This window comes from Copidosoma floridanum, unplaced genomic scaffold, assembly GCF_036245765.1.
Source record: "Copidosoma floridanum isolate Cflo_tuat_1 unplaced genomic scaffold, Cflo_Japanese_pri ptg000005l, whole genome shotgun sequence".
Taxonomy (NCBI): domain Eukaryota; kingdom Metazoa; phylum Arthropoda; class Insecta; order Hymenoptera; family Encyrtidae; genus Copidosoma; species Copidosoma floridanum.
The window spans coordinates 11,492,490-11,520,364 of NW_028321882.1; the positions used below are offsets into that span (position 1 = coordinate 11,492,490).

The window sequence follows — 27,875 nt, forward strand, 5'->3', positions numbered from 1 at the left end:
GCACGCTTCACGTGCCAACCCACCAAGAATATTTAAAACTTAAAAAATTTAATAACAACACATAATTTAAATTTAATATCTACAAATTGATGGACTTGTTAGATAAATAATCAATTATTACTAAGTTTGCTTACTTTTCTTAATGATGTTTCTTATTTTCCAGTGTACTTACAATATACATACAACATATAGTTTGGTATCACAATATTTTATTACATAAAAACTTATATTTGGAGTTAGAGTATTTAGAAATAAGAACTACATTGGAAAAGCTTTTTTCTGAAAGGAAAATCAACAAATCTGTACTATCGTATAGTTTAAAATATTTATTAATTAACATTTATTGTTATTAAAACATGGCAGCGCAATGGTATTTGGCACAAAAGTAAAAGTATGAAATTTTTATAATCATGGAATCGGCAATTAAAAATAAATAACGATTTTTTTCATTATAGAATTTCTAGTACAAAATTAAAGGTTGTTCTGTCCTTTTTTTTTCATAAGATTAATTTTTGACCAGAATTCAAGAATTTTCAAGATAAACGTCAAAGTTATAATATGCATGAAAAATTTTATAATGTGAGCTTTTCTACTTTTTTTTAAGTAAGAATTTAAAAATACAGTATCTTGATATATCAGTTTTTTTATGCTTTCACTTGTTAAAATTCTTATTTGCATTAGGTATTCTATAAATTGAAGAAACTTAATTTCTTGAAAAAAAAAAAAAAATTGTAAGGAATAAGCTTTGATAAACAAATGATAGAATTGTTAACCATAAAAAATTTCTTGCCATACAATGTTTTCAATGTTTGCTTGATTCTCCGAATCCCTGTGTACAATATACTCTCAGGACTTTTACATCTTAATACCAATACGTATAGTTGATCATAAGAAAACAGAAGTCTCTTGTAGTAAAATCCTAATTTGTCAAAACCTTAACCTTGCGATTGTCATGGAAAAAGCTAAAACTATTCAAAGTTGTTTTTTGTAAAAAATGAACGGTAAAAATTAATTGTTACTGGAATGAACCATAATTCTTGGAATGTAAGCTTTATTTATAGCATCTCTTTTGAAATTCGAAACATGTGGCTGTAATCCTTTACGTATGTTATTTAAAGTTTCTACTAAAAGATTTATGTTTACCTTTTTAATAGTGCGATCACTGCCTTTATATTTTACATTATCTAGGCTGTAATAAGTAGGTTCTATTCCGTTTATAAAACTAATAATTTTATGATTTGAAATGTACGTAAGGTTGTTATAAGTTGTTAGAATTACTTTGTATTGGGAGCTATTTTTACCATGTCTATAAATTTTTTAATTTCATAATTTTACACTGTTTCCTTAGAAATGAATAACTTACAGTTTCACTAATTCAAAATTTTTCACACTCATGCTTTATCACCAGAAGTATTTGTATAATTTTCCATCAAATGGAATATCATTATCACAAAAGTCTTTCAAAGTTTTATCTACTATTTTCAAAGCTTTTTCAAGCTTATGGAAGCTTCGTCCTAAATAATCACATTAACTTCTAGTAATTTTTTAAAATCAGCTTTGTATTATAAAGAAGAAGTTTTAATGTTATTAACGTCTAGTGTGAATCAAAATGTTCTATGACTTGTCATTTTTTTAGGTAATAGAATTGAAGCAAATCCTGTCCAAGCCATGGATGTAACTTTTTTCTTTAAAAAAAAAAAAATTTATGTTTTGCATAGAAGTGTTTTTCTAGAACTTCTTACACTGTAAACAAAATATACATTTGTATTACAGTTAATTTTTTTATTAAAAATTATTTTTTAAATACTATTAAGGTTAGCAAATAAATCTTAAACATTTGTTTCTAAATTAATAACAGTTTTACTGTCCTCAATATTTTCAGATTTAACTGTTTTATTTGGCTCTGGTAATCCATAATTATAACATAAATTTCCTTTACATTTCAAGATTTTATTTAAATGTAATAAAGCATTATTTTGTTGGAAGTGTATAGAATCTTTCATAAAAAACTTTTAAAGTGATTCCCAATTATACTTATCACTAATGTCTACTGATGTAAAAACCATTCTAAAAGTTTTCTCAGTTGATATGGCAGCTAACGTTACAAGCTTCTTTTAATATTTCATATATTTAAGAGTCGTGTTTACCTTAACCTTAAGCAACAGCAGTATTTCTAACCGTCCTGTAATGTTTGTAATCAACTGTTTCCAAATTATTAAAAGATTAAGCTCCACTTGCCCGATTTAAAAAAAAAAAAAAAAAAAAAAGCTTCGAGTCCTAAGGTAACCCTATATTTAGTCACCTTATTTTTGAATAACGTCTTACTGTTCCTTTTGTAACCAAAAATTTTACTGTCGAATTAAAATAGTAAAAGTCTGGAATATTTACGTATCTTGTTTTTTGAACATATCATTTTCTTAAAAAACTGTTTTTTGTATGCTTTCAATATGCACTGATAAATTAAATACAAAATAACTACGTCCACACCGAGGAAACTCTCGCTATTGCCATACTGCTTCTATGGGGCTGAAATAGCGGTCATCTACATACTCTGATATTTCATTACAAATTTCTACATCGTTTTCCTCTTTACTTGAATCTATTTTCGTTATTTTACCTTATGCTCTATCCCCTCCTCAATAAACAAAATCAAAAATATACTTTACACTTTAAAAAAATGCACAATACTCAACATTAATGAAGCAATTATATTTTGTTGATAAAAATAGATTGTATGGTACAACCCTTTTTAATATCACTCGTATCTGTTTTCGCTATTTCATGTTAAGCTTTATCTTTTTTTCCATAAACATAACTGAAAATATACTGTAAAGTTTGAATAGATTCACAATACTCAAAATTCATGTGGCAGTTATATTCCGTTAATAAACAAGGATTGTATAGTACTACCATTAAATTATCAACTAAAATTTTTTCATTTTATTTTTCATTATATATATGTGATTGGCACATATATGGTCACTTGTTTTGTAATTAGAATACCCCATTTTTGTAAAAAAAGTGTGATTAGTGAACTCTTTCGGAAACTTTGTGCATGACTAGTAGGATATGCATTTTCTTCAACATGAGGTTCATAAAGCATGATTTTAATAAACAATTTTTGTAGATGTAAATCAAGTAAAATTTTCGCTAAAACATATTTATCTAAGTCTGTTATAGTAAAAGGTTTATTGTTTGGATGCATTGTTACAATAATATGAGAATGAGGTAATTCTCTTTTTTTAAATTAAATGGTTAACGTAAGCACTGACTTTCCAAAAAATATTGTGATTAGTTATCTTTTCTAAGACTAATTTTAATTTTGAATAAATTAATCTTACAGTTATATTTGGAATATCATTCGGAGTGGTACGGTTAGAAAAGTTTTGTGGAAACAGAAGTTTTGTGTGGAAGTCTTGCTTTATTCATTTTTGTTTGAGATTAAATGTTACGGTGATAAAAAAATCAGGTCGTCCAAACTTTCCCATTATTGCCTTTGCGTCTTGATAATGTTTTTGCACATACCTAGTACCACCGATGAATGGATTGTATGGTACAACCCTTGAATTGTTAATTTAAATTTTTTAATTACTATTTTTTTTTATACATGTGATTATCACATCTACTGTCGCTTTTTTTTTAATGTAGGTATCCATTTTTTGTAAGAATAGTATGATTCGTAAACTTTTTTGGTAACTTTTTTGTACAAATTCCTTGATGACTAGTAAGACATGGACTATCTTTACCATGAGGTCCATGAAGCATGTGTTTTATAACTAACTTTTGTATTGGTAAATCAAGTGAAATTTCTTAATTAGATGCAATGTTAAAATGATGTGAGATTAAGGTAATCCTCTTTTTCTAAATTCAGTGGTATAAACGTAAGCAATAACTTTTCCGAAAATATTGTAATTAGTTATATCGTCTAAAATTACTCTTAATTTTGTATAAAATAATCCAACAGTTATATTCAGTATATCAATCAGAGTAGTACCGTTAGAAGGATCTTTCAAAATTTGCTTTATTCATTTTTGTTTGAGGTTAAATGTTATGGTGATAAAAAAAACAAGTCGTCCAAACTTTCGCATTATTGCCTTTGCGTCTTGATAATGTTTTTGCACATACCTAGTACCACCAATGTATGTTGAAGGCAAAATTAACATATTTCCAACTTTATTGTTTTCAAAATTTTCAGAGTTATTTAAGGCACTACGTATTACGTGATTTATTAAACCTTGATAACATATAATTCTTATAATTTTTTGGTTATTGCGAAAGAAGCTTATTCTATTGCTCTCTATCATAACACATGCAAACAAAAAAAATTGTTTCATCAATTTTCCAGCATAGAGTATGGGGCTAGAAATTTTACTACTTAGTCGATACGAAGTTCATTATAAGTAATATTAAAGCAACGTCAGATTTTCCACTCTAGTGAAAAGTTTTATCCAATTGTCTGTACTTCATCCTACATCTCCGACTAAAAATAATAAAGAAAATACCATTAGTTCGACATGCTGTATTCGGCATACGGCATCGATAATGCAACCTATAAAGGTGGTAATGAATCAGATGATAATATTCATATAAATTTTACTGCAGAAACAATATTCGTAATGGCTTGGAACTTTACGAAGTTGAATTTAAAATAGGTTCAACAGTAGCGTTAATTCAAAATTTTTGTATATCAGATGGCTTATGCAACGTTAAATGATTGCGAATCACTAAACTGTTGAAGTATAAGGTAGAAGGCAAAATAGTTCTGAAAGAAAAAATTGCTAATAAAACTTTTTATTTCATAAATAACATTGAATACCATGTATACTTTTTCATTACCCTTTATTTTATACACAAAACAATTCCTATTAGTTGTAGCGTTTGCTATGACTTTAAACAAGTCTTAAGGTCAAAGTCTTAATAATGTGGGATTATTCTTGAAAAAACCTTTATTTTCTCATGGTCAATTGTACGCAGCTTTAGTGAGTTGCGAGAATAAAAATAAAATTTTTGATTAAATCGATAGAGAAAACACTTAAGATATTAAGAATATAGAGTGGAAAAAATTTTATATTATTAATTTTCAATGTATTTCATAATAGTAACATAATTTAAATATTCTTATATGTATGGACAAAATTTTTCACCATTGCCCAATAATACATCCCATGAATGTTTATTGTGTTCATCTATTGTACCAAGTTCAACATTAATTCAAAACAGAATATGGATAGACCTCAGTCTTTCTGATTTAATAGGGCTTCATAAGTTGACTCATAATATATACAAAATATATCATTTTAATGCGAAACTTTCTTTAATAATCAAATAAATATAGTTGCAATTTAAGTATGTATTAGTTTTATCAACACGTACATGAAATAATATATAACATACACATAAAAATTAATATTTTACGCATAGTTTATCATAAATTATAACAAAAAAAGACTTTATACTTACTAATAAATAGAAACACAATTCATATGACTCAATTTTTTTATCCTACTTTTAATTGTATAAATGAAATGGTTAATAATTATTCGTAAGTTTACTGAAAAAAAAGCCTTGTTCTTATTAGTTAATATTCTTTTTAAATGAGCATTTTTACAGTACAAAAATGTACATGACATATTATTTTTATGATGTATTAAATTACATTTTTATTGAAAGACTTTGAGTAAGACATTTATACATAAATAATCTTTCAATTACTTATATAAATGGTCTTATATTGTGGAACGTTGCTTGGAATGCCTCTCACAGTTTACTATATAATATAACGGTTATCTTTATGATTCAATATATAACTTTAATAACGCTTTTTGCAACGACCACCTATAAATCAATCATAACTTTAAATTTCTTCTTGATGATGAGATAATTCATGTCGATGAGACAGTTTTGTCATTAAGTAATTTAATAACGAAGCAGTTTAAAAATAATAGATTAATCCATGTACGACACGTACACGTCTGTATAGACATCAAGGTTCGAGAATGACTGTATGATCCCTGTTAGATTCCCTAAAAGCAGTGTGGGGGCGGTGGAGGGTCACGAAAAAATTACTGGGGGTAGGTGGGGGTCTGTGGGGGTTTTTGAAAAAAAACTGCGATGTGTTAAATAAACGAGACAATGATGGGTTTTTACCATATTTTGTGGGGGGCAGAGGGGGGATGGTGTTGGTGTGAATGGAGGTCTGAGGGGGGCTGTTTGGAATGGCACACCAAAATAACTATATAATATATAAAGTTATACTATATGTATATGCACGCGTGTGTGTGTATGAGTTTGTGCGCGCACATGTGTATGTGTGTGCGTTTAGAGAAGGTGACTAATGCAGACTCTACGTGCTATAAGGACATATCTGAATATGTCGAATTATGTAGACGTCCGTAGAATCTCTTATTTGTCTGCATAATTACCCCCTCCCCTGTATATGATTGTTTTCGTAGATCACTTTTTCCAAGCATATATATTATTAACTGTAAAAAGGATTATCGTAATTGTTTATGATCTTAAGTTGTCATGTCACAAACTTGACGTTGAATTTTTCAACTATAAATAGCTTTATTTTAAGACTCATGACATTGGTACTAAATAATGCAAAAGAGAAAAGGTTATTGTTATATCGAATGAAATATAATTATCATTTCAACAGTAGCTTTAACTTAGTATCATAAGAACCTGAAGCAGATAAAGATGTTCTTTCACGTTTACAACAATTAAATTTTTGTCAAAATTTGCTGTGTTGATGTTGTAAAATACTACTGTTTTAATTTAGTAAGAAAAACTTGAATGAATTAAATTCAGTGGAACACAATTTCCACATCTACAATATATGAATAATTCTTCTAGTTTAAAAAAAAAGTATAAGAACCAAGAGAGTATTAAATAAGTATTAAATTATCATATATTTAGTCACTGTTTTATGTTCTGGAACTTAATTTCAATATTTGTTCTATTGACAAAACATTTTTACAATTATCATTAGATATTGGAAAAGGAAAAATTAAATCATTGAAAGTGCTAGGTAAATGAAAAGTAGTTAATATTTGTTCCAATATTTTTGGTAAAGATAAAAAAATTTTAGCAAATCACGTTATACTTACGTTTTATAACAAATGAACTTAATTTTTAGATTGTAAAGTTTTGAATTATGTGAAAGGAAAAATGGAAACATATCACTGCATGGATCATGCTACTTACAGGTGTGTTGTCAAATCTGATGGTAATATTTATATCTATATATGACGGGGTCTTTTTTTTAGTATAGATCGGAGTATTTAAGGAAATGTTCTTTCTTGTTGGGGGAATATGACAGGATCATTTTTCACATTGAGCTAAAAAACACCAAAACTCGACTTGATGTCAAATTTGATGTTTTAGGCTTATTTTAATGCCCTGTGTACGTGGGCTTGGTTTTCGTAATGTTTCATGCGAGAAAAGAGGAGAGAACGACCGAGAAATATAGCCAGTGAGACGAGCAAAGAGAAGTGCGAGTGGAAAAAGCGAGAATAATAAGAATAAATGCGTAATTAAAGAACTATAAGTGATATTAACGTTAATACTGTGTGCGAGGGTATATATATGTGTACATTTAAGTGGTAATCTAAAGGTCTGTGAAAAAATAGATGGGTTGTCAATTTGTAGCAATTATCGTAACTATTGATTGTAGTTTTACCGTGTCTTTTGTAAAATTGTAATTTATTGGGAATAGGGAGTGTATATATATACGTGTAGTTGGGAGGAAAGACGAGACGTGTGCGAGCTAGGTCGTATGGGAGAAGTAGGGGAAAGAAAGAGATAAAAGAGATTTCAAAAGCAGTAGGACACGGGCAGCGAGACTGAGAAGACTCCTTGACGGGCCTTCGAGAGGGAAGGATGTAGAGCGTGTGCGCCATTGGGACGTCGTCCAGCCTTCATCCGATCATCAGCTCATGGAAACCTCCGAGAGGCATAATCTGCAGCCAGGCTGGAGACTAGGCAGTCACGAGAGACTCGAGGGCACTGGATAACACCACGAGGACACAACGCCAGCCTCTACCCTGGAGATGGTTTGTCTGAAGGTATTTTAGTGTAGTGTGAGACAAGTTTAGCAAATAGTGGGGAAGTGCGAAAGAGGGATTTCGGACGTGTCACCGAGGTGAGATTGTTTGTGTGTAGGATGTGTCAAGGGTAAAGGTAAGAAGTGGACGTGTGGATGAGTGTGTGTGGTTGATGATACGAGAATTTTCTAGGGTTGAGGGGAAGAGTAATAGGAGTTACCAAGGGGTTGAGATTGCTAAGAGAGTGAGAGAGCGAGAGAGAGTGTAAATAAAGCAGAAGAAGAGAGAGAAACTAGTACGTGAGAGTGAGAATCAGGTTGTCCAAGAGGAAGACGTTCGGATCGGGGAAGAGAGCTTGACAAGCATGATCCCTCGAGTCACGGGTGAGCCGATGCATTTGTGATGACGGAAAATTGCAGCACTGCGCATTAAAGAGGTGTATCGAAGGTGTATGTGTGCGCATTCGAAGAGCCGTCTGAGCTCAGATATCGGTGAGAGGCCGCTTGCCCGTGTCAATAAAGTAAAGAAGGTGCGTACGTATCCAGAGTTGTCTGAGCCTTGGTAGTCGGCAAGGGGCTGCATGTCCCTGGAAATATGACGAAGAGAGTTCGTGCGTATCCAAAGGGTCGTTTAAGCCTCGGCAGTCAGTAAGGGGCCGTCTGTCCGCTGAAATAGGACGTAGTAGGAAATGTGTGAGTCTGAGACTCGGCAACCAGCTGGTAAAGCCGCCGGTAGGATACCCTGCGGATGAAGAGAGGATGTATAGTGTGTGTTCTCGCCATCGAGCTGATGCATGAGGTATCTCGTGATCGAAGGCATTGCGTTGTGGCCAAGTGTTCTCGATATCGAACCGGGTTGTCGTAACCTCGGAGTTAGCTGTTCTCTAGGTCATGTGTGGGGAACTTTAGGTATTCGTGTGCATTTATGTAGGTGTATGAGTGTGGGTGTATGAGTACAAGAGTGTGTGTATCTATGAATCTGCAACTTGCAAATTAGGGTCAGAATTAGTGTTACTCTCTTAAAGTGTTCATCTATTGTAAATGAAATAGAAGAGTTGTCTAAAGGTGAAATTTGTGTTCGTGTATTCATTTGTTTGAGTGGGTAACATTTATATTCTGGTCAATTTCCTCGGGCACTGTTTACCTCCCAACGGACAGTCCGCGGCTGGGCCTCTTCTAGGTGGAGAGTTACACCAGGAGAGCGGAGCAGAGCCAAGCAGCGGTGTGGAACGAGGTGTAAAAGGGGTTGTAAGTGTTTGGAGGTGATTTAAGTGCGTTCTATCGGGACAGGCTCTCATTGACGTGAAAATGTCAACAGGGCCGGAAAAAGGCAATGTTACAGTTTCAAGTTGAAATTATCAACAATATTTGTAAAGGCTTACCTCTGCATGAGCTTAATTTAAAGACTGGAACGATTGCTATGTTGATATTAAATAATGCTACTTATAAGCTTATCCAAAATTAAAGATAAAAGAAACTGGCGTGACATAGCATAATAACCCACATAATTTTACCTCGTTTAGAAATGTAGCTGAATGGTAGTTAAAGGAAGTTTGTTGAAATTGTGAGGGAGGTTTATTGGGTTACCCGGTTATTGGGACGTATTGTTGTCAGGGGGCTAGGGAGGGTGATGGAGGTTAGAACAAAAACAAAACTCTAGAAATGTAAGGTCAAGACTGACAGAATTTTATCTTATTAGGAGAGGGACTCAGGAGGGCTCATCAAACTTAAGCAGGCGGGTTGAGAGGGGTGAAGAGGGAGCTAAACATAAATTTAACTCAATAAGCAAAAGTAAAAACTAATAGAACTTTATCCTATTAGATGAGGTGCCGAGGAGGGTGAGGGGGGTAAAGGGGGATGTGCGGAATGACCTTCTAAAACGATTGTCTCATACATAAATACATATTTATGTTCATGTTTGAATACACAAATTGACACACATGCGTATATATATATACAGTAAAATTAGTTTAAAACAATTTTACTTCACAATTATGTGTTAATAATATGTAATGAATTTTTGTCGTACGAATATAATTGTCATTTTTATGTTAATTATTGGACTATTGATGTATCTCAAATTTTTTTTTACCCACAAAGTAAGAGCTAAAGTACCTACTATATAACAAAACAGATATAAACAACAAAAAAGATAATATTGAGATACTTGTAGACATGTAAGAATTTGTATATAGTTATTATTTAATATTAATCAAAGCGCAGAGGAAACTTTAGAATTTTTAAATTAAAGTGATAACGTTTGCTGAATAAATTAGAGATACCCTTTTTTTAAATAAAAATGTAAAAGGAACAATAAAACGTGTTGATACTAAAAAAAGGTAGAAAATTAATGACATTAAAAACTTGTGACAAAATTCATAAAGATGGTATTAATAGAGACACTAACAAAAAAATTTCAACAACTTACAACGAACCAACGTACATCTGTAAAAAAGAAGTCTAATTTTATTTAAAGGAATTGATGATACTTATGACAGTATAATCATGAAAAATATAAGGGTCGTGATTCCAAAGATAATTTAGACTTTAATTTTTTAATACAAACTTTCGATAATATGAAGGTTTACTATCGCACATTTTAAACTTGAAAGTATATGCAATTGTTATGTTACTAAGAATCTATAGTATGTTCGATGTTTTGTGCAATGGCACTAGAGTTGGTATGACTAAATAGTTTGAATTCAACATTGTAGTACAAGCAATTACTTAGATAAATCAGACAAAAAAGTTTTAATGCTGAAAATCGCTATAATTGCGGGTAATAATCCATTTTTACTGTTTGTATTGTACAGAAAATAATTTTTTTCCATTTTAATTTTTTCTATGACAATCAGTGAATTAAAGATTCAAAGATTCAAATTTAATTCATTAGAATTTTACTGTAAAAAACCATCATTTTTTTCAGTCAACTTTCGGTACTGCTGTCAAGATGTAAGAATCCTAATAACATGTTTATACAAAATGATTCCGAAAATATCAAACTTTAGAAATATAGTATGAGAATACATTTTTTATGATTCAACATTTCTTTTGTCTAGTTAACAACCACAGACAAATCTTATACTTACGGAATGGTACCATAAATATTATTATTAAATCATGTTTTACTGTCATATTTTGTACGATTGCACAAATTATCAGTTATGAGAGGTAAGAACGGCACTGTGGATAAAACAATGAATGTCGATACAAAAAACTTTTTAATTTAATTTTGTTACCGATTTTTTCTTTAGACCGTCTATCTCTTTAGAAAAAACTTTAACCTTTTAGATATAACCCCTTTGCGGTATTCTGTATACCGAATATATATATAAAAATATTCGTTCATGTGAAATGCATTATTATTTACACAAAAAAAAAAATTTTATAAGACAATTTCTTTGCTTCACTTGTTTCTTTACGTTTGAATGCAAATAAGAGTGAAGGACACAAGGAGACGTATGAGTAGATAGTTTTTTATCACGTACGTCAAGACACATTTTTTCATGTTTTGAATGATGTGTGTGGCAAAATCTAATGACCTAAACGCAAAAACGTTAATTTTCAAACACAAATGTACAACACGGAAGGTTTCACTAAGATTACGCTAACGAAACTAAAATATGTAAGTTTCTTCCACAGTCACAAGCGAGCATATCACTAATTGAGAGAAAAAACTACGAATTCAACAGATTTAAGTATACAATCGAAGTTACAATTAAATAATAATTTTGTAAGATCACATGTAACGTTGTCAATTTTCAGTTATATATTAATTGCAGTTTATGAACCAGTAACTACCGTATACTTTGATAATTAGATCGTTTGACAGTGGTGACGGTAGGTAAAATAATAAATACAAAATAATTCACAAGATGTTTTATAATTGTGCAAAACTAGTTCTCTGTATATTTCGAGGTTGAAGAGGTAGTACATGTCTTTCTTTTGTGTAGCAGAATTGTTAAGCTGCCGCTAAGAGGGATGCCATAAACTAAGGAGAGGGGCACACAACAGCTGTAGCTTGTAGTCGACCAAGCAAAGCGCACGTGTTATCTTAAGCAAGGTCGGTAGGTGATGTGTGGCCATCTTGAATATGGGTTTATTAAATTTTTAGGTCTCCTTACAATGCAACCTGAATTTATTACGCTTGGACTTGAGACATACATTGGTACAAAATCAAAATACAAAAATTTGAAATTTTTTATTTTAGTATAATGCGCATGGCCACATCGTTACACCAGGCAGTACATGTTTTTGATATAAGCTTACTAGATAAGCTGTGGAAAGCATATATAAGAATAAAGGATAGCATTGAAAAATTTAATAAAATTGTAATCACTTAATAAAATTGCAGTCTTGTTTTCGTTTAACAATGAAGGGTCAAATGTGAGTAACGGCTTACCATACTTGTTATTGTATCCCATCGCGTTAGAATTGTGCTTATATGGTAAATGACTTAGTGTATATTTCGTTCGCATGCTTGAATTATCTGCCGTACATTACACTATGCGTGGTGCGCATGCACGGAGCTCGTGAGTACTTAACTGCTCATGTTTCCGAGTGATACAGCTTGTGTTTGGCTTGTTGATTAGAAATAATAACTTGGTCTGGTTTATTATAGCATAAGATAAAAGTGATAATCAAAATAGAAAAGATCTTGGGAACTTTCTGAAAATATGTGGTGGTATAATTCGTATTTTTAAAAAAGACAGTTAATTGAGAGAAGAGACAACTTCAAGAAAAAAAAAACGTTTTAAAAACCATGCGTCGCGACAAGAGGTAGAGTGTGCTAACAAAAATGTAAAGTTATAAACGATTAATGCAAACCCTTAACATAAATAAGATATTTTTTCAAGATTTAGTAAATAAAATCTGGCAGCACTATGAAATCAGATTAATCAGGACTTTTCTCATCATCATTTTTGTCTGTCAATAAGATCCCAGATTTTGTAGTACGAAAATTGACCAAGAATCATTTAGTAAAGGTAAATTTATCCTTAACGTTCATTGATGCTCCTAAAAAACCAAAACTTTTGATTAATCTGGCTGCTATCTGTATTAGTCGGTGTTTTAGTCAGACGCAATGCGTTATTTTTCTGATTGTATAAAGGCTAAGGTTGTTAATAAAGATAGAAGTAGTTATTTAAATAATTATCTCACAAGTCATTAGTAGAACTTGTACAAGATGGCCAGAATATAGATAGCAAAAAGTATTGTAAGAGAGTTTGAAATGATTCAATGCTTAGTTGCACTTTTAGAAATCCCAGATATGTGATTAGACAAACTGCATCTAAGATCAAGAAAATTCAGCAAGCTGGTACTAATCATAGAATATACAGTTTTAAGGTTTCAAGCAACATGTCCAAAAAAAATTTATCACCTAATGATATTCTGGGACAATTAAGCATCTTCTTGCAGTAATATAAGACATTTAAGGAGAACAACGGAGCCATGCTCTGGCATGTAAGATTCTGTTCTACATAAGTTCCTCAATGCACTGCAGAATAAATATCCAGATAATAAAGATTTAAACAAGGCTGTTTAAAAAAGTTGCATTGCAATTTGTCAAGACTGCCAGATTGACGAAATTAAAAGATTACCTTCTAGTATTAGGACAGAAAAGACCAACAAACCACATAAGAGTGTACAACGGATCCTTCTCTACCCAGTCAACCTTCGAAAGAAATATAAATTTGTGGTAATATATACAGACGACTACTCCAGATGGACAATGACATATGTTATAAAATCTAAAGGTTAAGCAAGACGTTGGCTAAACAATTCTGTCAAAAGTTTTAACTAAGCTTTCACTGATCTGTCCTGATACTGCTTAGTACAATGGTGTGGCAGAGATATTCAGTGGTACGATTCAGAATAAGATGCAAGCCTACGTGCATGATTGCGAAATTAGGAAAAATATCTGGAATCCAGCTTTTACAGCTGCTATATACTCTTATAATCATGCACCCCACAAATTAAATAATATAATAGCTTCTTTCAAAAGATTAACCGTGATTATTAAGGTAGACATTACTCCAATCAAAAGATTGGGCTTAAAGATCTATTTTTATAAGTGATTTGGTTTTTACGACATATGTAGAAAACACGAGAGGGCAAACTAGAATAATATCAACGTAGACAGTTGCTGGCCTTAATATTTGTTATTTTTTTGAGCCACAAGGCCCTTTGGCACCACCTATTCACCCCTAGCTGGCCGATAACTCTGGCTGAAAATTTCAGATTCATATACAAAACAAGATCAATAATGGTTCATCAAATATGGAAAAGACAATTCTGACAAATAATTGGATACAAAAGGAGAACACATAGTGAAGAAAGAATGAGGACAACCAAAAAAGATTTCAGTGACTGTTCAAGAAAATATGGCATCTATTGGTATCCATGATACAATTTTTCAGGTTTTATTGACATAGTCAAATAAGATAATTTAAGATAATTAATTTATTATAAAGATAATGTTGGCAATGTCCATTGCAGAGGTAACAGATAAAATGGCAGATGCCTTGATTACTGGATTTAATAAAGATAGTCAAAGAATAACGTTTGCAAGTTGAAAAAAGCCATATACCGGCTTACAATCAGTCCACAAAGATGGAACGAGCGCTTCAAGAAAACGGCTGTAAATCTAAGATAACAAGAACTAATCAGCGATCATTATATCTACACATTGTGAGGAAAAAAAAGATTTCTTTTTTTAGACATGCATTTTGATAACATGATGGTTGCCAACAACTTAATAATAAAATTAAATGAAATCTAGATTGGCCTACGAAGTTAATTTCAAACATTTGATGTAGTATTTTTCTTGATCTTTTGGTGCAAATAACAAAACTCTTGGTTTTTCTTTTAGCGACGTTTCGTTGACTGGAGTGTCACACGATACATTAGTGAATATGTTTGATTATGAATATATTTGGTTATGAAAAGCCTTGAGAGACGTGTAAATCACATTCGTCGTGCAAAAATTCCGTTTAATGATATCATAGAGTTAACGAAGTTTCTATTTGAAAACACATATTTTACCTTCAATAAAAAATTTTATCAACAAATATTTGGTACCCCAATGGGGTCACCAATTTCTCCTTTTTTTGCGGAATTGGTGCTTGACGACTGTGTGAATGACTGTTGGAGGATTTTAAAACACGATTATAATGTGGAACCGCTTTTTTATTTTTTATACGTTGACGATTCTATTACTTGTATAAGAGAAAAAGGTATTGACCTTGTGACCAAAGTTTTTAATAGTTATGACGTAAATTTAAAATTTACACATGAAGTAGAAATATAAAACCAAATTCATTTCTTAGATATGATGCTAATAAGACAAGATAATAAAATCATAACTAATTGGTACAGAAAAGAATCGTCTACCAACACACTCTTACCCTATGAATCAAATCATACACCGCAGCAAAAAAACAATGTAATTTACAATCAAGTAGACAGGGCAATAAAACTTTCTGATTGTTCATTCCATAGTGAAAATATAAAAATTGTAAGACAGATGCTGCTTGAGAATGGCTATCCAAGGTACCTTATCAATAAACACATTAAGATTAGACTTTGTGAAATTAATAATGCTACAATAAAAGCTACAGAACGTTTGCATTAAAATACCACTATTATAAGTTTGCCTTACTTCCCACAAAACTTTGAAAAAATAAAACGATATTTAAAAAAATTCAATATGCAAGTAATTCCCAGAATAAACAAAAAATTAAACAATATTATACAGTTGGGAAAAAATATCACTGAGACTTTGGATAATACAAATGTTGTATATAAAATCTTATATAGTGACCGTCTAGCAAAATATACAGGTGAAACGAAGAGAGCGCTAAAAGATAGAAAACGAGAACATCAAAACAACTATAAATCGGAATCGGTAGTAACTTTACACCAAATCTCTAATGATCATAATTTTGATTGGGATAATATCAAAATATTGGACAAAGAACCAAATTACAACAAACGTTTGATCTCTGAAATGCTTTACATTACCTCCAATAGTCACAATATAAATAAACAAGAAGATGTACATAAGTTAAGTCGCACTTATCGAAGTTTTTTCAAATATGTACGGTTCTAGAAATAAATGTATATTTCTAGAACTAGTTCGTTTATAAGTAAGACATGTAAACTACAAATTTTGGTCTTTGAATAGCGAAATTTGTATGTGCGTATATATGTGCCTGGCTATAAAAGCGATTGTCATTATAATGTTGGCGCCTTTGCCATTTTGACTCGCGTGTGAGTTATTTGCTCGACACGTTAAAGTTTCCTTCACGGTTTTCAATAAGGTATTCCATTTGTTATTGGATACATACAATGTGTATCCATATTTATTAGTCATTGTAAAATTTATTATTATTGTTAATAAAGCCTGAAGAGGTCGACACTCCAGTCAACAAAACGTCACTAAAAAAAAAACCAAGAGTTTTGTTATTTGCTTCAAAAGATCAAGAAAATACAACATATAATTATAACATGGAGGGCGAAAAATATTCAACATTCAAACATTTGATCTTGATGAAGTAGGCTTATTTCTGATTAATAAAGTAAAAAAGATAAAAAACAAAAAAAAAAGATTATACCACTTTGATGGTATAAGATACTTTGTCCGTGTAAAAATCTTAATTATATCATCAAACAAAACACATAACCGTTCAACTAACATTTAAATACTCACTTTGCGTTGAACAACTAACAATTACTTATTACAAAAACTAATTATAGTAAAACTTGTCACAATTTTAGTAAATTCTATGCTAATAATTAGGGGTGCAGGTAACGGAAACTTGGAGTAGTATTAAGCTTTACTAGTACTTTACCAAAATTTCACTTGAGTTTAATTTGGGCTCCAATAAAACAGCAACACATTACCATAGAACCATAACATGATAAATACTTAATAGACTTCTTATTAATAGTAAATTGGCAGGTACATCGCAGATAGTTTATGAGTCAGGTACTGGGCTGGAACTCGACGGTCATTTGGCTGTTACCTCACGCGAACTTGGCGGGACTTGACTCACACTTGGTGGATACTTGACAGGCATTTGGCAGGTACTTGGCAGGCACTTACGGGATACTTATCAGGCACTTAGTGGGACTTGACAAGCAATTGGCAGGTACATTGCGGGATCTCACGGAAACTTGAGGGGCTTGACGGGCTTTTGGCGGGTTTTTGATAAATACTTGGTGGACACTTGGGGTGTACTGAGCGGGGACCTTACGGGCACTTATCGGTACTTAATGTGCGTACTTGGCGAGCCGTTGACAGGCACATGTCGGGACTGGACGCGCACTTGATTAGTACTTTGCGGGATCCTATAAGCACTTGAGGAGCTTAATGGCCACTTGGCAGGTTTTTGATGAGTACTTAGTGGGCAGTTGGAAGGTACTTGACAAGCACTTTACAGTGACTTTACGGGCACTTAGCGTTACTTTATGGACATTTGGTGGTACTTGGCGAGCAGTTTACAGACATGTAGAAAGATTAGATGAGCACTTGGCAGGTACATTGCGGGTACCTAATACGTGCTCTATAAGTACCCGCTAATCGCCCAAAAAGTAACTACCAAATGTCCGTCAAGTATCCACCAAGTGCCAGTCAAGTCCCGCCAAGTACCCGTAACGTAACAATCCAACGTCTGTCGAGTGCCAGCCAAGTACCTAATTTGTGACAATGAAGTGCTTGAGATGTGCCCACCCATATTTTACTAACTAGAAGCCTGCTAAGTACTTGTCATATGATAGTTCTGTAGTATTGAGTTAATTATTATTCCATTTTTTTGGGGCTCTAATTAAACTTACATTAAATTTTTGACAAAGCACTAGTAAAGCTTAATACTTCTCCAAGTTTCCGTTATTTGCGCCCTTGATTATAAGCATACAGCTTACTAAAGTTATGTCAATTTCTACTATAATTTATCAATTATGGAAATCTTTCGTCACTATGATTGCATAATTTTCAAAGGTTAACATTTTTGTAGTATATTGACTTATAGTAATTGTCAGTTATTCAACGTAAAGTAACATTAAAATGTTAGTTAAACGATTATGTGTTTTGTTTGATAATATAATTAAGGTTTTTACAGACAAAGTATCATATACTATGAAAGAGGTAAGTATCAATGACAACAACATTAGCGCGCCATACTGCTGCACTACTTACCGACAAACAGCCTGTGGCTATGCAGTTGTTTATTAACACAAAACCATTCTCTGTGTCAGCCTGCAGCACTACTAAAAACTTGTTCCAAAGCTAAAATCGAACAATCTTGTAGCGGGCCTTATTTAAAAAAAAAATTCTTATAACAACTGCTTTTTGATGGATTAGAGTTCAAGATACGTTACTGTACATGCCAGTTACTGATGTCGATGTAGTCATAAATGTGCCTGTATACAGAAATTAAAGCTTACTAAAAATTTGCTGTTGTTAGGAAGGCATGAGAGAGCAACATAAAAAACTTTAAGTACGATTGAGTTAAAAGATTGCAACAATAAAAGTGCATGATAGTGCAATAAGAGTGCAAGAGTGCATGATAGTAAGTATTTTAGTTAAGATTGATAAAATATTTTCATGTGAATAAAAATTTGTATATGTTTTCTTATATTTGAGACGACATTGAGGACCCAACAAAAGAGTAGAGATGTAGATTTTTCTTTACCCGGGGTTTGATTTTGCACTTTAATATCCATGATCGATCTTGGAAATGACCGTTGATTTATTTGTGAGGAGAAGGGGGCTTCTTATTTAAATGTGTACTGTAGGTAATGTGAGAGCAAACCTCAAACGCAATCACGATTTACTGAAGATCAAAATTAGACCCCAGGAGCCTGTGTTTTTTTTTTCATTTTCTTATACATATATTTATACATAAGTTTTATTTATTTTTTTTCAACTTTCTTTATCTTATTGTTACTGCTTCAATGTAGCACCAATTATAGAGAAGTATAAAATTTGTATTAAGCGTTTGGTTTTATTTTCGATACTTGTTTAGTATAAGATAGAAGTGTGACTGCTTTCCATTCATTTACCCATTTGCACACACGCATACTTCTGACAGTTTCAGAAAAATATGTAGATTAAAAAAAATTGGTTATTGGACTTTAGCATGCAAAGTTAGCAGTTCTTTGGCAGTAATAACGATTACATAACAATTTTTATTTTTAAGCGACTTCTTGACAGCTTCGTTTCGAATAGCAATATGCTTATATAACTTGTTACCGTATGGTATTTATCTACCTGTGGTCAGCAGCACCACGTAATGCATGTGATTGGGGTAGTTACTACTCTAGAAAACACAAAATTGGTATCAAGGCTGGTGGAGGACTTTACCTTCTATACAAAACCATACAAAAGAAGATATATTCCACATTCTCTGGCCATACTATCCATGCATGTACATAAAAACTTTTTTTCTATCAATTTTTATTATTCGTTTCATTTTTTTATATAAAGATAAATTCTTAATATTATAAGTTTCTTGGATTCTAAGTAAGAAGCCTACATGATTAAATTATTGTGACCTTCATTCTATATATTATAGAAATTATTTTTCTTTCTGAACCAGTTCATCAGTTTGATTGTATTATTTTTACATCTTTCATTAAGTTTAAGTGACCTTTGATCCTAGTATATACCACAGCATATAGTATCATGTAGAAGCTTATGTCCCCCCTCTCATTTGAAAAACATTATATGACTCAAGTTTGGATTGAAGGAGCAGACACGACGCTGAGCGAATGTCACATGAATATTTTAATGATTTGTGTTAATACTTTTTTAAACAAAGCATTTCTCACTTTAGCATTAATTCAACAAAATCATTCATACCGTGTGATGTTGTCCAACCTCTAGACTGCTCGTTAACTTGTGTTTCGTTAGGAAATTTAACAGCAGGTGAGTCCTGTCGTTGATGCGGATAATAAATTACCTCAGACTGGGTTACTTCAGCCTGTTTATGGTCTACTATGCAGAACGGAGATGCAATATAAGATGAGGTTTGTAGCTGTTTCTGTTGCTCCTGGTAAAATTTGAACTCATTATTGTTGACAGCACTGTTGCAGATTGGAGCATTAGTGAACGTCTTTGTTTGCACGTAGCAGGTTGAAGATCTAGAATCTATATGTGTTTCTCTGTTTTTTGTTAAAGAAAAAATTTGAATATCTTGTAAACAAGTAGATGAGTGATATAGGCTCGATGCTGTCACAGGTACTTCTGCGATTTCTGGTGAATAGGAATAGCACAAAGTTTTAAGCTGTAAATCCGGAATCAGGTCACTTTCCTCCAAGTCAACTTGTTGATTCTAAAAAATTTCAGAAATTTGTAATAACTTCTAATGTAAAAAAAACAAGTATGGTCTTTTAATGAAATACAAAACGAAGCCTACTATCATATTTAGCTCATCCTCTGTATTTATGTATGTCTGATAATTAGACTGATCAATCAAACATCTTGAAGAATTGAAAGCCATCTGATCCAATGATGCTGTGGTATGACAAGAATTATTTGGATTTTGATTGTCGATGGAAAAATAAGGCATTATAGCTTTAGAGTTGAAAGATGATGGATTATATTCAAATAATTCAGATGATTTATTCATGACACTTGTACCAAGCCACTGGTAACAATTCTCTTGCGGATCTCTTGATGGTATGGAATCCAGCTGGAAAGTTTCTTCAGTTTGCTACAATTAAAGAATTAGTGTTACATTATAACAGAAAGTTAAAAAATACTGATATCTTTTGTGTATACAATGAGGTAGAAAATTTCGATCATATTCAATTGAACTTAAGTTATCTATAGGTTTTTGTGTGAGCCAAAGATGGGGCATTACATCGACGAAATTCCATTCATCACTACATCAACGCTAAGAAAAAGTTGGATGTACCATCTTCTTAACATTACTGTAAACAGTACTCCCAAGTGGTTAGTACTTCCGCTCACCTGTGATGGGTGAACTGTTCACCCTAAGCGAATACAAGCACTATTAGTCTACTTAACAAAGCTCTTAGTACTACTAGACATCCACCTTAAGGGAATAGTTCATCGAATTTGAGTGAGCAAAAAAACTAATTGAGGGGACGGGGTGATGTTCACAGTAAGGTTGGAAATACCGTCAACCCAACTTTTTATTAGGGAAAGAACGGAAGAGGAGGGTAGGTTACAGAAATTTTATAGTTATTCTAGATGTTCGAGGTAAAATACAAAGATTACATGATGAATATTTCATGGCTAACTAAATCAATTCATGTTAACCGATACAATCAATACTTCAGACAGTTTGTCAGGTATAGTAGTCCATAACCAAAGCAATGATTTTAAAATTAAGTAAATAAACTAATAAAAGATTTAATTCAAAATTTTAGAACCACGCAATAGTGAAACAGTAATCATTAGCTTGCAGGAATCCATAAACATTATAACTAAAAGCTTGATAGTGTCGCCAGACTAAGGTAGGGTGCAAAAACGTTTAGGTTCGAAAAAGCAAATTCACTTATTAAACCAATAAATTTATTTTAGTAAAAATCACTAAAGAATTTCGACTTAAATTTATCTTACAAAATAAATTTATAACACTTAATAATTATCTCATTTAAATGCATTCTAATAGAATTAATTCAGGAATGTTTGTCTACTGTTTTTCTAAAATGTGAATATTCCAAATTAATTAATTGTTATAAATTAAGTAAAATATGTGTTGATCGATAAGAAGAAAATTAATTTATGCAAAGTGATATTTTGTGAGTTAATGTTATTTACTTTCAATGTTATTTGCGTAAATTACTTAATCTACTTTTGGAAAAAAGGAGGGTAGACACACTTAAAAGTTATACAATTTTGTAACTTTTTTAATTTTTCTTCACTACTAGGGCCAAAGAATATTTTAACACATTTTACTTAATACGATAGCGCAAATTTTTCTGTACTTAGATCAACAATAGGATCCCTATTAGCCATTAGTTTAAAAATCATTGTGGTTTACAGACAGTTTATGAATACGATGATAGTTTTAAATGGTTCTTGGTTGGATCAGGTATGATGACTTATCATTTCATTGATGGAATGACTAAACTATTATTTATTGTGCATCACCTGCATATGTGCTCACCACTGCCAAATAATGGGGGATAGACCACTCGTTAGTGTCTGCATGACTACTAGCCTGAGTCATCTAGCATATTTTTTGAACCTATCCCTTTAAACCTGAGATGAAAGAGAACTTTTTACGACCTTTGCTTATGTACCTCTCAGACTTGCATGCACAAATTAAATAACATAATTGTTTATCTAAAAAATACCTTTACTATTACATTTCACAAAAAATTGTCACGTAGTACTGTACAAACTCAATATTCAACTACTGGTGAGCTTACCACAGTAACATCATCATCGTCGTCGTCGTCGTTTTATAACCTCTTTATTTTCACAGAAGTGCTTCATACATAAGAGACATAGGTAAGAGCATTTAAGAACATGTCCTTGGTTTGTTTAAACTAAATACGTCATTAGATCGGTAAGCTGAATCTCTTAATTAACCGTTTACATTAAGAAAATTAGAACCTAGTATACGTGGCAAATACGTATAAAACTGTTTGAATGATTATGCTATACTGAACACAATGAATTAAAGTGTGAATTGTTTTTTTAAGTAATTAAATGGGATAAACCGTGAATAATAACATTGAATGTTATGTCTTCGTAAGTTACAAGTAGGATTGACAACCAGATTAAGTTTCAGTAATTTTTAGTATGTGAAATAAAATAATAAAGATCTTTATCATTTCCAGACAAACACTTCTTGTAGTATTTACGTCTAAGAAACAACATTAAAAGAATTTAAACTCAATGACAGAAAGATGGGACCTCATGGGAAAGACATTCATGCATCGATGTATAATAAGCATTGTAGACCAGGCTCCGTATAGTGTGATGCGTGAACATCGTTTGTAAAATGTATTAATAAATACAGGGTCTTCATAAATAATTATGTTATGTAGTTTACGCATGCAAGTTTTATAACATAAAATGAGCCAAAAATGTGACAAATGAGATTCTTTGGACCGTCTCATATAAATATACTTACCACAATTGTTCATTAATCAATGAGCTTCCCTAAATTGAAGAGTTAAAAAAAAATCCAGGAATATCGATAGCCAAGATGTTCAAAAGGATATTAAAAAATTCTATCGTTATTTCGGATATGAAGAAAGGCCCACAAAAATTGAGCTTTACGACTTGGTGTTAATGGTTGGGCTACCGCTGAAGAGTCTTCCGTACCTATTGGCGTTAGGCATATTTACAGGTGGTATCAAATAACTTCGTATTGAACTTCATTACAGCAATAAAACGGATAGTCGTAGAGGTTTAAATAGAGGGTCACTAAAGAGTTTAACTTTTATGCCATAATAAACTGTAATTTTGCGTCTTAATGTGAACAATGAAAGTCACAGTGTGAACTACAAACAAAATTATTGGTACTATGGGACAAACGGAAATTTTTAGATCACAGAAACATTTTAGCAACGTAATAAAATTTAAAGCGTAACTGATTTTTGTAAATTAATAAGCTATTTAACAATGATTAGGCTAAAAATAATATATTGTAGATGTAAGTTATTTATTGTGATAAAATCGTTATTCTTATTGTTACATGTTAAAATGTATGGTTACCTAAGAACGAAAATAAAAGCGGTCAAATATAATAGGCTAAAAATTTTTTTACAACAAATGAAAGCTTTTACATCCCTGATAATGGGTATAAGAGCTGCTGTTGGTTCCTCGGTAATCTTTGTAGGATCTAGGTCCACTAACTCTACACCGATCTAGTCTAAATTGTCTTTAGATAATACACACGAAAATTCTCCAGGTCATTTAGAACGAATCTGTAAAGGACGCACTCGTGATACATTATTTTTATTTTTTTGCCAATGAACGATTTTTTTAAGATTTATAAATATTTTATTTTTTTATTATAACAAAGTCCACTTTCAGTTAAAATCTTAAATTAAATGCACCACTTTGTACCTGTGATGATTAACTGAATCCTTTGGAGCAAAATAAATTCCACAAATGGAACATATTATTTTATTTACTTCTTTTTGTTTGGACAGTAAAAGTCGTACGGATCTCTTGGTGTTAAGGATACTTAGGGCACAGTGGTACAGCATGTCGAAATAAATATGATAGAAACTTCTCAGATCGGTGATCCACTGGACAAGGAATTTTGTAAGGCTGTTGACTAAGAGGAAATAGCGCAGAAAAAAATCTTCAATGGGTTATTTGTTTTAAATTGCTTCGATGTAAAGAGCAACAGGTCAAATCGTTACATTTAATAATCTGCATTTATTAAAATAAATAAATAAATAAATAAATAACAATTAGAAGTAAAACCAGTGGACAGTGGGTGATTGGGTACCCAAGTCTAAAGTTATACTTCTATTAAAATAATAAATGGCAAACAATATAATTTTGAGTATGAAAATACCTTCTATGAAACAATATTGTGTACGAAGGTGGTGCAATTATCGTGGGAATGAGTATAACTATGTAGATTGGAGGTGATTTTAAGTAATATGTAATGAGTTAACGATAATAAACAGTAAATTACGACATAATACAATAAAAATCACATATAGGCTGGCCAGTCCAAGACTGTACACTTTCATCGAATCTTCCGGTGATTTTATAACAACATTCTACTGCCTACGCTGATTATATCTGTAACGTTACGATTATATCTATGACGTACGATCCCACACTTATTTCTCGTCCATATTTAATACCCAAAATATAATTGTACATAGAAAGTTAAGAAAAATCATCCTGTAGTATAGTTTTCTTTCATAGGGTAGTATTACATGCCAGTGAATGTCCCTTAATATGTCCTGAAGTAGCATAAAAAATACCCACGAACATTGCAGCTCGTTTGACTGTACTATTATTTTATACATGATACATTTAAAAAAATGGATATTTGACATTAAACTGTATGAACAAATAACATCAAGTGTTTATTTAATTTGTAGGTATCTCCTAATTTTTTGGATACAAAAGATTATTTTTAAAAGAATCTATCGAATTTTCAAATAGACCCACAAATTAAATTTTTAATAAATTTAGAAAGAGGGGATAAGGTGTGCGTGAAAGCGTGTATATGAGTACATCCACATACTAAAAAGAATCGATAGCTTTACTGTAAACATTAGCGTTCCTGTCATTTCTCTGAACTTTTCTTCATGAACTATATGAAGAACGTCCTTAAGTCAAAAAATCACTTTAATCACGAATGAAAAAACTTTAAAAGAATAAAATACAATAAAAATTAGTTACTGGAATGATACAGTACAAAAAAATTTGAAAAAATATGAAAGAATGGTATGAAAATTATCTAATAATTATAAAAGTAACAAATTGAATACGTAGGAATAAATATTTATGAATGAATTGGAAGGGTGCTTTGCTAAAATGTGCTAATTGCCTAATTTCTTTAACAAACATTAAAAAAAAAAAATGATAGTATTAGGTGAATTATTTATTAATTTTATTTATAACTAAATCAAATAAATGAATGAACATTAAATAAAAAATTTCTATGAAAAGTAAGTTACAAACTGTAAGATAAGATAAAATAGTTGGGTGTCCTATGTTGGGTCAGCTCATAGCAGAGTAAATAAGGGCCGTGGTCAGAAAGTAAGTGGTCGAAGGTTCAAATCTCTTTGGAAACTTTTTTTTTCTTTTTTTAGAATTGGTTAAAAGAAAAAGAAATAAAATTCATAGTTTCAAATTATGTGGCATCGTGTGGTGTAGAGGAAACCGGAAGTACGTCATAAAGGGTGGGGCGAAGGGGGAGAATCAAGCAAGATCCACTTCCGTCACACTTGTTCTCAAGGTCAAAATCTGAAATTGTTGATTTTCCCCCACGTATACCGCGCTTATAGAAGTATAACTTCCAAAATTGTATCGTTTCTTATAATTAGTGTTGTAAATTTTCCAAATTTCAAATGCAATTAATATAAGCTTGTACGCACGTAGTTTGAGTACCAAAGATCTTTTACTAACTCAGCTGAAGGAACTTTTTCTTCAATTGATATAAATTCTGCTACTACGTTATGCCTGTCAACTTTCAGTTCAGACCAGATCTCGGAAAAAGTTCGTCCAGCACATTGAAAACTTTTTTTTCCAAGTTCAAGTCTATGGTGTTACCGTTTCCATTTAGGTGACTACCATACGTATCATGCGACAGAATAAGAGCAAAAAGTGATCTGCTTAACGGTGCCACGTCTCTTTACACGATTGAAAGCTGATCTACCTGGAGCATTTGTAAATATAAAAATTGCATCCAAATCGTGTTTTTTAAAAAAGGCAACCGCATTAGCTATAAATTTCTTATATCGTTAATCCTCACTTGGACCTCTATCAACTGATACCATTAATACTGGTTTGAGTTTTTCATCATTAAGTTTTACGAATGGTTTAAAATCATCTAGCTCAATAAGCTTTCCAAATCGTTCGCATGGGTAGCCGCTGTCGAACTGCTATGTTTTCCACTTCGTATGGCTATGTACGTGGGTTCGAAGTATTGCGCAGCTTTCTTTCTACCCATGTAGCTTTCTTCGACAGCAATTCCAGCGTATACTGATGGCGTTAGTTTGTGTCGACTGCCAACTGTAAAATCATGATCAGGTCATCGTAGCTTGTATTCTACGTGCATTAGTATAGATGCTTGAGCTCTTGCAGCAGTTATCCCCAATGGCACTTTTGCTTCATTCACTTGTGAGATAACCCACACCTTTTAAAAGTGAGAAAAATATAAAAAATTATTTACAGAAAAAAGTCGAAAATTAAAAATGTTTAATTATTCAAGTTATTGTACAAATTAATTTCTTTTCAACTCTTCTTTCAACGTACACTAGCCGTACGTCAATTGAAATACCGCAAAATTTAGATGCTAATAATTATCTCACAAACATTTTGTGAGTATTTTTATAAATGTTTATTTTGTGGGTGTCACTTTTATTTGCCACAAAACATCTCAAGAATTTAAATTTGGCAGTTTTTAAATTAATGTCCGTGTGGTGTACACTATAACACTTTTTTAAAGAAGTTTTGTTCTAGTATATATACATAAAATAATATAATAACAAAATACATTAAAATAGTATATCACGTACGAGTTTGCAAAAGCTTCGATTTACGAACCGAGAAGTTTACGGCACGAGCCAAAGGCGAGGGTGTGACGACCGCTTTGGACTCTACAGAATTGCACAGGTATTGTAGAGACACGTCGTTTTCCTTCTATCGTAACGGAATTTTAGGGTAGAAGTCTACAGTACACTGTCATTCTGAATACATCGAATCCCACTGATTCTAGCTTGGCGCATGAATCATCTAACGTGTGGCATGATTGTACTATCAACAGCAGCTCACAATTGAAGGGTTATTTTACGAATAGCTTCTAAGGTACCTTTTTGTTCAGTTTCTTTTGGAGCATGACCTAATTTATCTTTTATTATTAAACTTTTTGTAGTTTCGGATATTTTTTAATAGTAGTTTATTGCTGTGGATTCTTTGATAATCCCCTCTTGACTGTTTTTGCTTCAATTTTTTTTTTGATAACAGACAGTTCAATTCACTCTTAAGAACGTCTTTATCTTTTTTTATTAAGTCTTGTCATGGTTCATAACATTCCCGAGCTTGTTGAATACAAGTCTCTTATAATGAAACATTAACTACTTCTTCAATCTGTTTTTTTGTGACATCTGTATAATTATGAAAAAATTATGAAGAAAAATATAATAC

At 31.9% G+C, this 27,875-nt stretch overlaps 1 protein-coding gene across 2 annotated transcripts in view; it reads right to left on the bottom strand.

The window, feature by feature from the left end:
* LOC106638560 (uncharacterized) overlaps window positions 1-27,875 on the bottom strand; it is a 304,750-nt gene that overhangs the window by 12,911 nt on the left and 263,964 nt on the right. For both annotated transcript variants that reach the window (XM_089598140.1, XM_089598139.1), the window contains 2 exons: window positions 20,464-20,760; window positions 19,908-20,379 (listed from right to left, as the gene is read on the bottom strand). In XM_089598140.1, coding sequence (XP_089454266.1) covers window positions 19,908-20,379; window positions 20,464-20,760 — 769 coding nt within the window. The remainder of the gene's footprint in view (window positions 1-19,907; window positions 20,380-20,463; window positions 20,761-27,875) is intronic.